The sequence below is a fragment of the Electrophorus electricus genome, chromosome 3, assembly GCF_013358815.1.
Source record: "Electrophorus electricus isolate fEleEle1 chromosome 3, fEleEle1.pri, whole genome shotgun sequence".
NCBI lineage: Eukaryota > Metazoa > Chordata > Actinopteri > Gymnotiformes > Gymnotidae > Electrophorus > Electrophorus electricus.
Window position 1 is genome coordinate 7630558 of NC_049537.1, and position 15375 is coordinate 7645932.

The following is a 15375-nucleotide window of genomic DNA, read 5'->3' on the forward strand; positions in this document are numbered from 1 at the left end:
TGTGAAGAAAGGAACATGATGACATATTGCTATTGAAGCACATTACAAGTAAAAGGAACTAAAAATACTATGTGATGCTTAATCTGTGACAATGGTTAGGCATATCATAAAAAAAAAAGGTAAAAATCCGATTGCCTTGATACATGTGTTGTAGCTTTATCATGAATCCTTTGGTAATGACTATAGTTTTAAGCAGATTATATATATATATATATATATATATATATATATATATATATATATATATATATATATATATATATATATATATATATATATGGATCATCTTACACTACGTCTGTGCTGGTGACCCTAAGGCAACTCAGTAGCAAATCTTATTGTGAACTATAGTTTGGTTATGAACACAGTGGTAATGTAGGTTTATTGACTGCGGAATGCTGGGAAAGTGTCTATGAATATGTATTATATGCCTTGTTTAAAGTACCTGGAATTGATCCCAGTCTACTCTGATCTGAAACCTGCATCTAACTGTAAAACACATCAGAAAACCAAGTGGTCCAGAGTTTCATTAGCTAAAATGTTGTTCTTTGGGAGTGAGTTAATTTTGTTTTACTTGATGTAGATACCGTATGGTTACAAATAACAGGCCCAAATATAATAAACTGGATTAGGAAAATGTGATTTATTATAATGCATGCAATTATCATTTAAAATGATTGCTTTTATAGATTTATATAATTTAACTATTTTCTATTTTAAATCCCTTTTTGTGTTACAAATACAGTCAAATTTCTTTAATCCTTATTCATTAGACTATAAATAAAAAATATATCTATTTTTGTTGTATGGAAATCATTGTGCTGATTCTGAGTTCATAATACTATAATTACAGCATGCAGTCAGTGTCTGTGTATTTAGGAATGACTCATGTATCAAAATAAGTGGAAACTGACCATAAATGACAATTGAGTAAACCTAAAAGAAAAAGGACAAAGTGGCCACATCAGCACTCAGTCAAAACCAGGCCCCTGTCACTGATGCTTCTCTCTCTCTCTGGCAGATAGCTACCCCTCCAGAAGAAGGCACTATGGATGGATCTGATTGCTTCCCAAAGCATCTGGTTTTGACTGATGGCTAGTTGAGAGGTTCACCTTTTTGGGAAACACCTGCGGGTGCCATCTTGATATTGGAGGTCAGGGGTTGCATGCTGTGCAAGGCTTTTGTTTTTTATTAAACCCTTGGCCAAAGCAGCCTTGTCCCCTTGACTTTTCACTGTAATTTCTTCAACCACACAAATCAAGCTTCTATGATGTGGTAATTCCTTTTTTTCTTGGTACCTGAAGTACAAAGGCAAAGATTTCTGGCAGGGGAATGCTACCAGAGCAAAAGCCAGTGGTTGATACCCTTCCAACCATGTAGAAAGAGCTAGGCTCCTTATCCATCTTAAGAGCTTTAAAAGTATCTCCTGTACCATTGTTATGGCAAAGTTTCATTTTTCATTTGTGTCATAACCTGCTCAAGAGGTCTTCAACTGAACAACTCATGTCACTGTAAACCGGCATTCATTCATTTCGGCTGTATCTTAAAAAGTCTTGGTTCGGTCTGTTCTTCGATTTATGCTCAGACCAGTCCTGTGCATCTGCGAAGAGGAAGTGAAGCTGCTAAAGGTAGAGGTAGCCCACCCAGTAAACTACATTAAACAACAGGAAAGAAGTGGGAAAGAAGACACGAGAATACGCGTCTAGTTCCAAGATGTCTATGTGCACCCGGCCCCTTCTCCACGCCCCGCCTTTGCACTCCTCGTAGCAGCAGAAGAAGCTCTGGCAGTCTTTGCCATCCAGACACTCATATATGCACGCATCATCAAACTCCTGCCAGTACATGGAGTTGTTGAGTGTGATGACTGTAGGAGGAGGTCCCACGTCCAGCACTGAGTAGTTCTGTAAGAGAAACACAGTGATCAGCTACAATGCATGGAAGGCTCACAGACACTCCAAAAGCACGCCAAGGCACGACTTGTTCCTGAGTACTTTTTTGCTAGTGAGCAACATGTTTTCAATCTGACTGAATCTGTGCTGGTGCAGACTCAGTCAAGAGAATGATCTCAATGCAGTAACAATCAGTGTCTCCACCAGACATTAAGCATCAATCTTTCATCTGTTTCAGACCAGCACTTTGAGTGCTGTAAACTCCTTCTTCAAAGAAAAAACATATTTCCCCTTTGCCCTTCAACTGCTGATTAATCTTGCCATGAAAACACAAGCAAAAATATGGAACAATACCAACAGTGATAATTCATTGGAGATTTTCTATAGGGCATTATTTGCTTTGTGGAAAATGGCAATGGTAATTATCCTCAAGTCTCAGCAGGACTAAGATCTAATCAATGTGACTGCTGGGGGGGGGGGGGGGGGGGGGCTATCTCACCTGTTTCTGCATCTGCTTCTACAGAAACTCTGTGCATGTGATATGAGTGTTGGCACTTTAGCTATGAATAATTTAACAGTACATTGAACTGCAGCACATCACATTCACCAAACAATATGTCTGATGATCAATAAACTCAGTGTCAGATATGAACACATGTACACTCAGCATCTTCAGGTTTTCAGAATGTTCAATAAAGGGGATACATGGCCACATTCTTATAACTTAACAGTGAATTCTGGAAGGTGCAAACTTAAGATAGCATATCAGTTTAGCCCAAAATGCTCATGTATAAGCACGCAAGACTGTACAATGAATACAAACTTAGATGATGGTTCGGTTGAGGAAGCATACCCTCAGTTTGAGTGTGCATGTACGCATGCATGCACACACACACACACACACACACACACACACAAGAATTGTTCTTTTCTTTACAGGGGAAATTAGGTAAAGGGCAGGATCATCATCATGGTATCTCTGAGCTCTCCAGGGAGCTCTGAGGCCCACTATGACCAGTCACAACCCACATCTTCTCTGAGGGGAAGGAACTGAATTTGTGATCAACTCTGAGCCCTTACTGTCACAGCCCTTATTTAAGCCACAGGGCCCCACAGACATTTTGTTCAAACTCAGAATCTCATTAGTTTTGTTGGTGCAACTTTCTCCTGCTTTAAGGTGCAATTTACTGTAGATTATATTGCTATAATTTGCTATTTGTGAAAATAATAGATGTGAAGCACTGATTTAAAGTGGGCTTAAGAGCTCTGGGACTCATTACATACTTACTGTAGCCTTCTGAAGAGGGTTACTAATTTAGACGCTCAACAGTCATGATAACTAATTGTGAAGTAATGCCATAACAGTATTCTGAAAAGTAGTGCACACATATTAGCTGTACTGGGTCAGGGATTAATCCTGCTCTCAGAACGCATTCAGCTATATTAGTCCTACAGGAAGTAGAAAGGCTCTTACCGATCTTTTCGTCTTGTTACATGTGGGTCTGCGAGCACTGTAGGAGTAATAGTTGAGTGTTGCATACTCCATGAGAGCAGCAAAGACAAACAGGAAACAGACAGTGACAAAGAGGTCCATCGCTGTGACGTACGAGACTCTGGGCAGCGATGTCCTGGCCACTGTGCTGAGAGTGGTCATGGTTAACACTGTCGTTATCCCTGCATTGCAAAGGCAGGAAATTAGATAAACACATTCACACTCCCATAATGACCACAGCACAGCATCGTCTAACGTGAAAGTGCTTTATGTTAGAAAATGATATTATTTAACAGCATAATCCACATGCACAAACACTGCAACATTTCTGTTACTTTAGCTCAGTAATGATGAAATGATAACCAAAATTACAGAGCTATTATTTTGTTCCTTGATTTAGTTCCTACACCTTTCCTATAGCCAGATAGTAACAGAAAAAGCTTCAAATTGAAAATCCCAAGTGCATTTAGTCAAATTCTTACATATTCCCACTCCCCCTTGAACATTAAGGACAAGCTTCTAAAACCCACCGACTGTGCCACTGTTTTCTTAAGGTTTCTATGGAAACAAGTGAGCCATGTCTATTTCAGGCGGGCATTTCACACTCCGTTCCTCTCTGTTCTGCCACCACTGGCCATAGTGATTACCTTAACCTCTTAGGCTGACTTCCCCTGATACACTGGCATTCATTCAAAGGTCTGTCTGCATTTCTGAATTAGAAAAAACTCACGGGAACATATCCTTCAACATTGCCTACTTCCTAACCGGCCTACTTCCAACACTAACCCCATCAGCTCTCTCTGTGGCTTAAGGTGAGAGGAAAACAGTGGTCACTGCACCAGAGTTGCAACTCCGAACTAAGAGACCAAGCCCAGAACAGCACTGCATTTCCAATTACTGCTTGCTGGTACCAAGAGTGCAAATATGCTCAGTGACTACATGCTTAAATTACTTTTCTTGTCACTGTGGCCTCTGCCTTGCAAAATCAGTGGCCTGTGATGGGAAATGACTGTACCACATCTTTTAACTCTGTTGTTTGGCTTCACTGATTCAGCTCCGAAGGGCTCTTCATTCATGAGTAAAATAATTAGTCTGCTATCGGCACACCATCTGCCCCACAGCTTCAGATAAAGAGACAAGGTTAACCTCAAGCACCACCTAATCAAGGCATAGCTATAGCCATCATCTCATCAAAGCCCACATATCTGCTAGGGCCCTCATGATCTTCATCACCCTCCCATTAAAGCCTGCAGGTCTTCAGAGTCTAGCAGGTTGTCCTCAGACCAAATCATCCTGCAAATTTATATTGTCTGCAGCCTGTTTGCCTTGACGTTTCCATGGCTGCGATTGCATGCTCTATCCCTCTCTTCTTTTATCCTTCCTGTTCTTTTTGGGCTATATTGATCAGCATGGATGCCTGTAACATGTTTTTTTTTAGCCCATCCTCCTTTTTTTCTCCACTGAAAGCATAATGACTTCTTTTGTCAGAAAGATTTATTGCATTCATTCTTCTTTTCTGACCTGGACTAGCTTGCCTGCTGTTTTTCCCTCCCAACACAGGATACAAGACTCGTGTCCTTTTCTTACATTTCTCCCTCCTGGGCACACATTGCACGATTCACAGGCTCTGTAGGGCTAACTGATGTGCATTGTCTGCCACTGATGCTGTTGTTATCTTGAAAATACCATTCTGTCAAATCCTTTATTACCACAGGGCCTGCTAGGAAAAGACTCTGGAAGGTCAACATCTGATTCTGAGAAGTGGAAGAATGTGAGATTTATGTGTTACCACATTCTTTGGATTTTCATAAATTTAAAACAATAGTTTCATCGATGGCTTCTGCAACTGACTGAAAATGTACTTTTCATAGCTTTTTACCAGAAAAATTGCTTAGATCTAAAGGAACTGTATATTAACCCTATTATTACAAGAAGAAATATATTTCCCTTAAACTATGCATTTTTGTGACTACTTACAAAGGTAAACAACAGAATGAAAAAGGTAAAAAAAAAAAAAAAAAAAAAAATCCCACATAAAATATTTCTGACATTTCATTTAAAATTTGATTGCAAACCACATGATGCATTTTATTGTGAAAACTGTAAATTGTATAGAAATCAAATGAATACGAAATTGTGTAAAAATATGTAAAATGGATCACATTATCATTTGAAGCCTGCATGAAATCCGAAACATTTAGTATTTTCATGAGAAAGTGCCATAAGCCTGCAAACAGTGAACCCAACAATACTGTGGTGCAGCAGATGAGCAGGAATGTTGGCTTGCATGTACCTAGAGCCGTTCGGGCTGGGGTTGCATCTTTTTTAATCCAGAAGGAGACCCAGGAAAGGACCACAGTCAAAATGCAGGGAATATATGTCTGAATTGTGAAGTAACCCATTCTTCTGCTCAGGTCAAAGTAAACAGTCATCACCACATAGTCACCTAATGGAGAAATCATAATTATGTTTTTACCACTGAAGCACAGCAAGGGGTTACTCATACTCCCCCAAAATAATATGGCACCTGAAAACACCTGAGCCACATGTGTTACAGAACATTTTACATCTGTTTCTTTTTTAACAACTGTATTTGGCAGATACTCTTATCCAGAGCCACTAACATCTTTATCAGGATGACAATATATGTGTTCCCTGGAATTTGATCCCATGACACTGGTGTTTTTAGACCAGGTGAGCTACAGGAGATCAACTGTACACCAAAACAACATCTGCTGCTTATGTATGATGAACCAATACTGTGTGCTATGTTAAGATGTTTTAATGCCCCACAAGGACAGAAAAATCAGACACCAGTAACAACCAAGAAAACTGTATATAATGTTCACAGATTATTGGATAAGCAGACAGTGAAAGTTACCTTGATGAATCAGGATTTGTACTTCAGGAGACTTTTCTCATCTACTCATTCAAAACCAATTCTACATCTTAGTAACAATAGTTCCATCAAAGTCCCATCAGAAGCTTCTATACAGACAAGTAAAGCAAGTATAGCAAAGAAATATCTTTTTAGCTGAGGGCACAGTGCCCTTAGCAACAGATATTAGCAAAATATATTATTAAATGGAGAGCTCAAGCTGAAAAGCCCTCAGTCAAATGCTTCCTTGTCATATGAAAATAGTTTTTATAAAAGAAACTAAGTACAAACTTGAAAATGTCATGGCACTTGCTTAGATTTAATTGCATCCTTCATGGATGATTCCCCCCCCCTCTTTCTATCAGTGGAAGGCTGACATTTCTATATATTCCATGGCTTATTTTGCTGTCTTCTAAAGAGATATTTGCACTAGACACAGTGGAGCAAAACGGAGCAAATCATTTATCCTTTTCCTTTTTCCAACTAGCTCAGCTAAAAATAAATAAATACAATTTAAAAATCCCTTTCTCTAGGTGATGTCTGTAGTGACTGGTGAGTTCCTTTTGTTCTCTGTCAAAACAGGTTTTTAGTGGTCTTGGGTGAAAATCTTATTCCAATATCTGGCATGTATACATGTCCTCACTGGCTACTAGTTACAGGAAGCGTTATACGTTATACATCTGGACAAGTTCTGAAACTACATTCAAACACCCTGAAAGTTCCCTCGTGTTCATTACTTAACAAAAATGGTGAATGCGTTTGACTAATTAAATCACAAATAGACTTGACAAAAGCACTTGATGTTTTTCATTTAACTTTTTACATTTACACAGTTGTTACATTTATTTATGTTATATTTTTCCTAGAAAAGATCATCTCAGGCTGAACAGTTAAGGAGAAAAGTGTTCACAGTGTAGAAAAGCAAATGTATCTATGAGAAACTGTGTGAGGAACTCTCTCTCAATTAACATTTCTTTTATTTGTTGACCCATTCACCAAGTGCATTAGTAAAGGGAGTCAAACTACTATTATTGACATTCTTCAAAAACAAGTTTGATTTTCATTTTTGCATAGTTAATGAACACCACTTCCTTTACAAATGGGTGAATGAACACAGTGATGTTACAAGCGCAATTCATACTACATTAAATCATCCATCCTTTGTGTCTGAATCACACTTGGTGTTGCGTTTGGCAGTTATTTTATGGCCTCATGATCTTGATGTGATGAAACTCACACATACAAGTGTCAGTCTCATCACCTCTATTCTAAACACTCCAAACCGTGTTGATAAATAGGAAATGTCTCAGTCTCAGTGCTCGGCATGCTAAGACAGGCCTACAATCAAAATGTGTTATAAGCAACAATGTGTACAACCAGATAAAACCAGATGCTTCATCTGGGGATGTTTTCCTTCTATTTACATATGATAAAGACTACTGGTTATTTGTAGTTTCTTCTCCTCCAAGCAGAAAATAATTCACATGACATCAAAAGAAACATCAAGTTTGACAAAATTACTAGATAAGAATATCCACATGTGACAAAAATGAACACCATCCACCATAAATCCCAACATCTCATTTGATATTTGAGTGTGAGATATATGTAATCTTTGATGCTTGGGAACCATGACCACACTCTCAGTTATTAAGTACTAAGAAAATGTCACCACATCTTTATTTTACCAAGTGACATTTCCTTTGGCCCAAATCTATATGACAAAGCCCTGCCACTATAATCATCTTTATCACCACCATCAGTCTTATTGTTAAATAAAAGTGATCACTTAAAAATTGTTTATATGAAGTAGTTACCTGCTGATGTCTTAATTATATCGGTAGTATTTCTTAGGCCCATGAAGTCAAACTGGTAGAGTCTCCAGGACTTCTGATCTGCTGCCTCCACTGAGTTCTTCCTCCACTTGTAAACCATCTCATCTCGTGGGTATCCATCTGTAATTACAAAGAGCATATAGCAGTGACCCCTGATGCTCTACAGAGTGGTGATGAATGTCCGAGCACAGTCTAGGTTCAGGGCATGGTTGCTTGGCAACGTTAGTTTAGGGCCCAGCACCTGCTAATAAAATGCCACCCTACAGAAAAATAAAGACAAAGACAGGACCCCCCAAGATTATGCTCTATTTTGAAAAATGATCCCACCTGAAATGTCATGCTTCATGCAGGGTCACTGTTTACTTTTAGTCATTAAGAGCACAGCATAACTCAATTTCATTGCAAATGCTTATTAATCTTTTTGACAGAGTATTAAATTGTAATCAGGCCCAACAAGCATCTGAAGCAATTGTCATTCCATTAACAGTGCAAACATATTAAGTATGGGGCAATAAGCTAGCTCTAAATGGCTAATTGTTGTTAACTATTTTCTGATGAACTGAATTACATTAACGTTTTCTAAGGCTGGAGCTCCAAGTATTCTTCAGTTTGAAATGTTCCGAGTATTCTTCAGCATAAGATGGCCCTGAACACATCTTACGCTGATTAAAGTGAAAACTAGACATAAACTCATATTCAGTATGCACTTTCTACGGATCACTGATCACTTTCCACTGGAGGAGTTTGATGTTACCAGTGTGAATGCTGCTTAAATTATTCCATCAAATATTTGTGGAGAACTTAATGTACTTGTCAAATTAAATGTAGGAATTTTCAGTATATATAACTGACTGACACATTAACAGGTTTTTCCAAGTAGTTCAGCTACCTTGTTTATCATTACCAATCTAAAGTAACTATTTCCCCTTTGCAACTAAACCCAGAACAAAAAGGTGTTCATATAAAGCATTCTTTTATACTTCCTAATTTCTGAGCAATTCATTTGTTCAGGTAAGTCTATTCAATATGACAAGATGTACAACGATCACATTGTCGTTTGAAAAAAGTGCTAAAACTCAGAGCATTAATTTATGTCCTGTCCCATGTGTGCCAAAATGAACACCTGTTAAACTTAATTTAAGTTCTTAATTCTCTTGATTAGCATGAATGGGAGATGTCACCCATGAAAAATAAGGCGCCTTATTAATTTGAACAGAAATAAGCTGAAAAAGAACTTTTTCTACATGGGTGAATCCCACAGGTCATCCCACTGAACTGTATGCAATAATTACAAGCATTGTATGGACTTTCTGATTCCCTGGTGAAATCACCCATAATGAGTTGGAACTGTATCAGCAAGAGTTCCAGTTAAACAACTGAACATAATACTTGTACCATAAATTAAACAGATACTCCCAGTACTAGTACTTGGCTGCTGCTTTCTCTTATGATGTATGGTATAATAAGCACTCACATACAGCTAAAAGGCTCTCTCCTGTACAGCTTTGATTAGATCTTGTTAATCACTTGGGGATTTAGATCTCTAAACCAGAGGTTATTATCCATGGCCAATGTCAAAGATGTGCCTGTTCTGTTCTTGCCATCTATCTCTCCACCCATCCCAGTCTCCCACATTTGTATCATATACTTTCTTCATTGTAATGTCCCTGGGGTATGATGGCATAAAAGGTAAGCAAATTTCACTTAATCAGAAGAGTAAACAGCCATCACCATGGGAACCAGAGCACCATCCACTTGCTCCAATGTCTGTAGAATGGTGCTCTGATGAATCCATGTTGGCCATGAGTTCCCCATGGCAGCGGGCAGCTTGGAGAAATAGAAAGATATAGTGTGATTTAAAGCCCATTATCAGGGTGGTGAGCATGGTGCTGTCACAGCCAACCACTTTGTAATTTTGAGAATTCATCACAAGGTGAAGCTGTTATTGATTCAGGGAGCATAAAACATGAGCCAAGCCATATATTTCAGGCTGCACATTCTGCTTCTGTCAACAGTAAACTGCAGGAGGCTGGCCTGGCAAAAACAAAACTGTGACTCTTCATATGACCTCTATGAAAAAGACCAGACTAATAGATCTTGATTAAGAAAGCCAGTCACTCCAGCCTCTGGCAGCTTTGCATCTAATGTAGCCTAAACCCAATAAATCAAACAAGAGTTTTGTACACTTGATCAGACTGAGCCAAGATAATGCAGCAGACCTTGAGCCCCTTTTTGTTCATGAGGGATTTTATCAGCTATGGGTAGGTCTGTGGCATAGATACCTCTCTCGCACCACTCACACAGCACCGCCATGTCCAGAATTGTTTACTGACAGACAGCATGCCGTGCCTACAACCAGAGTAAACTGAAGTGAGCAGGTATGTGGCCAGGCGTCTGTTAATCGATGGAGTGGCAGTAATCTCAGTTGGGCTGTATTGAGCTCTTTAGTGTGGTCAATACTGCTGAATTAAAACTCAAGACCTACTGTCCAGTTGGTATGGCACAGGTTCAGAGTGGGACTGAGTAAATCTAATTGGTGGCACTGATAGGTTTGACTGACAACAATAAAAACTGATTCTTTTAAGTCCCCTTCAGGCTAGCACAGGTATTTGGAAAAGGCTTGTTCTTGTGATTACTAAAATCATATCTAAAGAAATGCTTTTGACTTAATAAAGCAAAAAAGGTTATTTTTTGACACAAATTTGGAAATATAAAGATGCAACTTTTGCCTATTACAAATACATCCAGCATAAAGAACTTTGGTTTGCTGGTTGCTGATTGTCTCAAAACCTTTAGCGGAGCACTCCAACCACCAGCTTGGCCTCTGGCAAGCAGATGCCCGGATTGGTTAGCATCATGTTGAAGGATGAAGGAGGGAGCAGTCATCCAACCCATCCAGAGAGTGAGCCCAATTATTCTCTCTTGGATTCTTGGTCAGGGATGAGTTTCATCACTGAGAAGGGCTTTAACGGTCGAACAATGTTGACGCAGAATCCAATATTTTGTGTCTTCTTTGTAGTCCTGTTCCTAGTCTTATATAGCTTTAAACACACTAACAGTTAACTGTAACTTGTACATTGCTTTTCATTGCACTGATAAAAATAAACAAACAAACATGAGTGGGCCATTTCCTTTGAAACAACTTTAAAGGAAAGATCATGCTATACAAATCATGCAGTAACACTAATAACACTAATGCTTTTTAAATTAGCCTTGAGTATAAGTTATTTATTATCTCTTTACATGAAGTAATTACTTGATTAAATGTCTACTGAGACCTGAGAATTTGCCTCCATTTAAAGGTTAATTTGAAACAAACTCTTTTTTAAAGGCCCTGCACAGTATTTTTCCTCCTTACTCCAAATCTTGTATTAGCAGGAAGTATGCAATTATTTTCATACTTCTGTGTCAGTTCACCATTTCTTGGGCACTGCAGAGTGCATAAAATAATCTCTACATTTTATTTATTTATTTATACTGCTCCTTAAGTACCATTTAGGAATTACATTTATTTGGCATTATTTTTGATGTCATAGATGACACTTATTGACTATAGGAAATCATAAGCTACTTTAAATTTCATATTCATGAACTGTGATATCAACTGACCCTCCCACACTCCACTTACTCCGCATCGCTCTACTATATTAAGAGATGGCATGCGTAACAAATGTTCAATTTATGGATGCATGTGAAAGAAAGGTTATTCTATACATTTTATTCCAGAAAATGAGACCAAATCAAAATGGCTCTATTATCTTTCTGGGGTTGAAGCGCCACCAAATATCAAAGCTTGTAACAGGCATTTTACTGGGAATTAATTTGAGAGTTGGATTTGCCAGCGGACTAAGCTTAAAGCAACAGCTTTCCCAAAACTTAGTGTAGGAAATGTGGACAATAAATTGGCAACTATTTTTAATTAACAGTCATTGTTTTCATTTGACACTAGCAAGCAATGAGAATATAATAAAATGTGCAGGCTAACATTTGCTAATCTTATGTAATTTATAACATTTCTATGACACGATACACTGACATGTTTATATTGCCAATGGTAATTGACTTTCCCACATTTAGCTCCCGCCATGTATAATCAAAGCCTGTTAGCTAGACATGGTTAACCAGCCGAACATAAGATAGCTAATTAGCTAACGTTAGCTGAGACCTTTGTTTTAAACGTGACTAATATATAAGAAATCCACAGATGATACCGTTCTAGATAATTCTTAAAATATGATCTGTGGCATCCTATGATTTAAGCAGAGAATTTAATTAGTTCCTGTTTAGAAATGGCATGTATGTCGCTGTTGACCAGACCCCTAGCAGCCTTTCACCTATTCAGGTTCATACAAGTAGAGCCATGTTGATGTGATCTAATTTCCAGCCTGATCCATACTGGGGTGTTTATGCTTAAAACTGAGACAGAGAAACAAGAAAATCCAAAGCAGTCCTTTTAATGTCATTTTAGTTTAATGCGGAAGGTAACCGGAATATATAACATATCATTCTTTGCGTAATATTTAATTGTGCAGGTCCTTTAAATCATTATCATTCTAATGTACTTCCTAAAGCCATCTTTTATATATTGTGGTATTCCACCATATAACCAAGAGATGGCACTATAATGCCCATGTGGATTCGTTGGGGGAATTAGCTTCAAGCTTTATGTATGCACAGCTCAGGAATAAACTGGAGTAAGTTTTAACTACCTTTCCATCGCAGGTTAGAACCTGTCTGCTCTACTGAGCTGCACAGCGCTCTAGAAAGTTATGAGTTATGAGAGTAATGTGAGTTGTCTTTGTTTCATTTATAGTAATAATAATAATAGCTTAATTATATAACACCTTTTCTACTGACACACAATTCATAGTGCATTACAAGGGCAAATTAAAAGATAAATACAATATAAAAAATAAAGGAGATTATAAGACATTGAGAAATTAATTCAGAAAATAAAATGAATTGGAGTCGAGAAAATAAAACAAAACATTAAAATAATTTAAAAAATTAATAAGGCAGACATTAAAAGATGCTTAAATCAATAGAATACAGGAAATGAAAGTGCCTAAGTAAAAGCCAAAAGAAACAGGTCCACTTAAATGTGAGATCATCAAGAGGCTTCAGGTTGGGAAGTGAGTTCCACAGATTTGGGTCATGATGGGAGAAGGCTGCTTCTCCACGTTTTAACCTGCCAGCAAATATAGTGGCATGATCCTGTTGACTAGACTGAGGGCTCTTAGATGAATATGCCTAACAGTCATATCACACTGGAGCAAACCATGACATGTATAACTCAGTAAAATAAATCTTATTATCAGTTCTAAATAATGAGCACCCATTTGAGGACAGGTGTAATCGCTCTCATTTTTGTACATGTTAAGATTCTCACTGCAACATTTTGCACCCCCTGCAAACTGGAAATGGAGAGAAAAGCTTTGCACTAATCTATATGTGGTTACACAAAAGCATGTTGTTACACAGGTTTTTCACCAACAGCTAAACAGAGAAATCTGCAGACTGTAAATATATTATTAAGGTGATAAAATCCTGTTTTTCAGACATTGTTTATATGACTCTGGAAGCTAAGCTCACAGTTAAAAGTGATGCCCAAGTTTTTGGAATACTGTCGAGCCTTCATAGAGTGTTTCTAAATGAGCAAGGGCAACAGTTCTCGGTTTGCCAGTTCCAATAAGAACTGGCTTTCAGTTTTATCCATTTTAACTGCAGTAAGTTACGACACATCCGGGACGTATTGTCCTCTAAGCAATCCAGTAAAGTGTTGATGGATTTTTGAGGGTCAGTGGCGAGGGATATTTACAGGGTTCCTATGAAGTATGGAACCTGATTTTAGGATTTTTAGATCTGGATAACTGGAAAAAGAAAGCAGTACATGGAAAAATATTTGTATTTCCAGATTATTTCCCTTGTTCTAGTTTGTAACATAGAAAATTCAGAATTTCTAAAGATAAGTTGATCATACAGGCAGAGTGTTTTCCATGGTATTTAGAGCAGCCAGTGCAACCAGAGTGTTTATCACTGAACAGGCCATAATGAGCTTGATATCATCGAAAGTAAAGCAAGTATGACTGAATACACACTCCTATGCCTCTACACCTATAACAGTGTGCAAAACAGCTCTGCACCAAGTGCCTTATAACTGTAACAAATTGACACCTGTAAGTTTGAAAGAATATGCAGCAATATGTTTTTAATTGCATATATAAATAACATCCAAAATAACCAAGTTTTAAGCTTGCCTAAACATTTCAATTATGCATTGATGCAATTATCAAAAACGTAAATGGACTCTCTTCTGTGAAAGGAAACAATATGCCTTGGTTCATCGTAAGATTTTGTTGGGCAGTGTTCATGCTTCCAGGGGTAATATGACAAATCAGTTCAGCCACCTTAAATGACAGCACCCGAAGGATGCTCAGGTTGGTACAACCTCACTCATCTGTATCTCACGAGGTCCAATAATAGCAATAAATGATGGAAAGACATGACTAAGGCAGACACATTCTATATAGCTAAGGATTTAATGCTGTTCAAAACTGAGGACAACATGAGACATTGATGCACACTTTAGATGATGATGATGATCTGCTGAACTGATCTGTTGATGATTTGTATGATCTGCCAAATTGCAAAAAAAATGTCTAATAACATAATTTCCCATATATTTAGAGAATGCTTACAGAGGATGGCTGCACAAATAAAGCATGGCAATTCTTTTGCAACGAGGGGTGACTTGTGGTCCAGTTGTACATCTGAGACTGATCATCCATTTTATTGTCAAGTGGAAGCTAAAGGGTGCATGTCTTCAAACAAATTACTTCACTGAATACCACAATGTGGAGCTAATGGCCCACAAAGCACCTGAATCTTGGAGTCTAAATGTAGAGCTAATGGCCTGTTTGACAACAGGCAGTGGCATAAATATTTTTGCTACTCAATGAACTGTACAGTGGCCTGACATCAGATGACTTCCTGGACATGGTGTCTCTTCTTGACCCAAGATTTAAACTGCATTAAATGAATGAAGGAAAAAAGAGCCTTCATTCACATTATCAAACTGAAGTCACTCAAATTAAAATTTTTTGCCTTAAAGAGACACAAATCTGATTTTGTTCAGTGATTTTGATCATTTGTAATTATAATCAGATTTTAATCACCTTCTTATGTGGTCCTAGGTTGAATTTGAATCCACTTCGTGGCTGTATGATATTTAATGAGAATGGTTTGATCTGAATTCATGTGGATTTTTGCCTGCATGTGCAC

General features: G+C 37.9%; 1 protein-coding gene across 1 annotated transcript in view; it reads right to left on the reverse strand.

The window, feature by feature from the left end:
- Positions 1–323: 323 nt before the first annotated feature.
- The window catches only part of LOC113574570 (gamma-aminobutyric acid type A receptor subunit gamma3), an 81174-nt gene continuing 66122 nt past the window's right edge, over positions 324–15375 (reverse strand). The window contains exons 7-10 of the mRNA XM_027005574.2: positions 8077–8214; positions 5675–5827; positions 3364–3563; positions 324–1901 (exon numbers count right to left, since the gene is read on the reverse strand). Of these exons, the coding sequence (XP_026861375.2) occupies positions 1623–1901; positions 3364–3563; positions 5675–5827; positions 8077–8214 (770 nt within the window). The 3' untranslated portion in view covers positions 324–1622. The remainder of the gene's footprint in view (positions 1902–3363; positions 3564–5674; positions 5828–8076; positions 8215–15375) is intronic.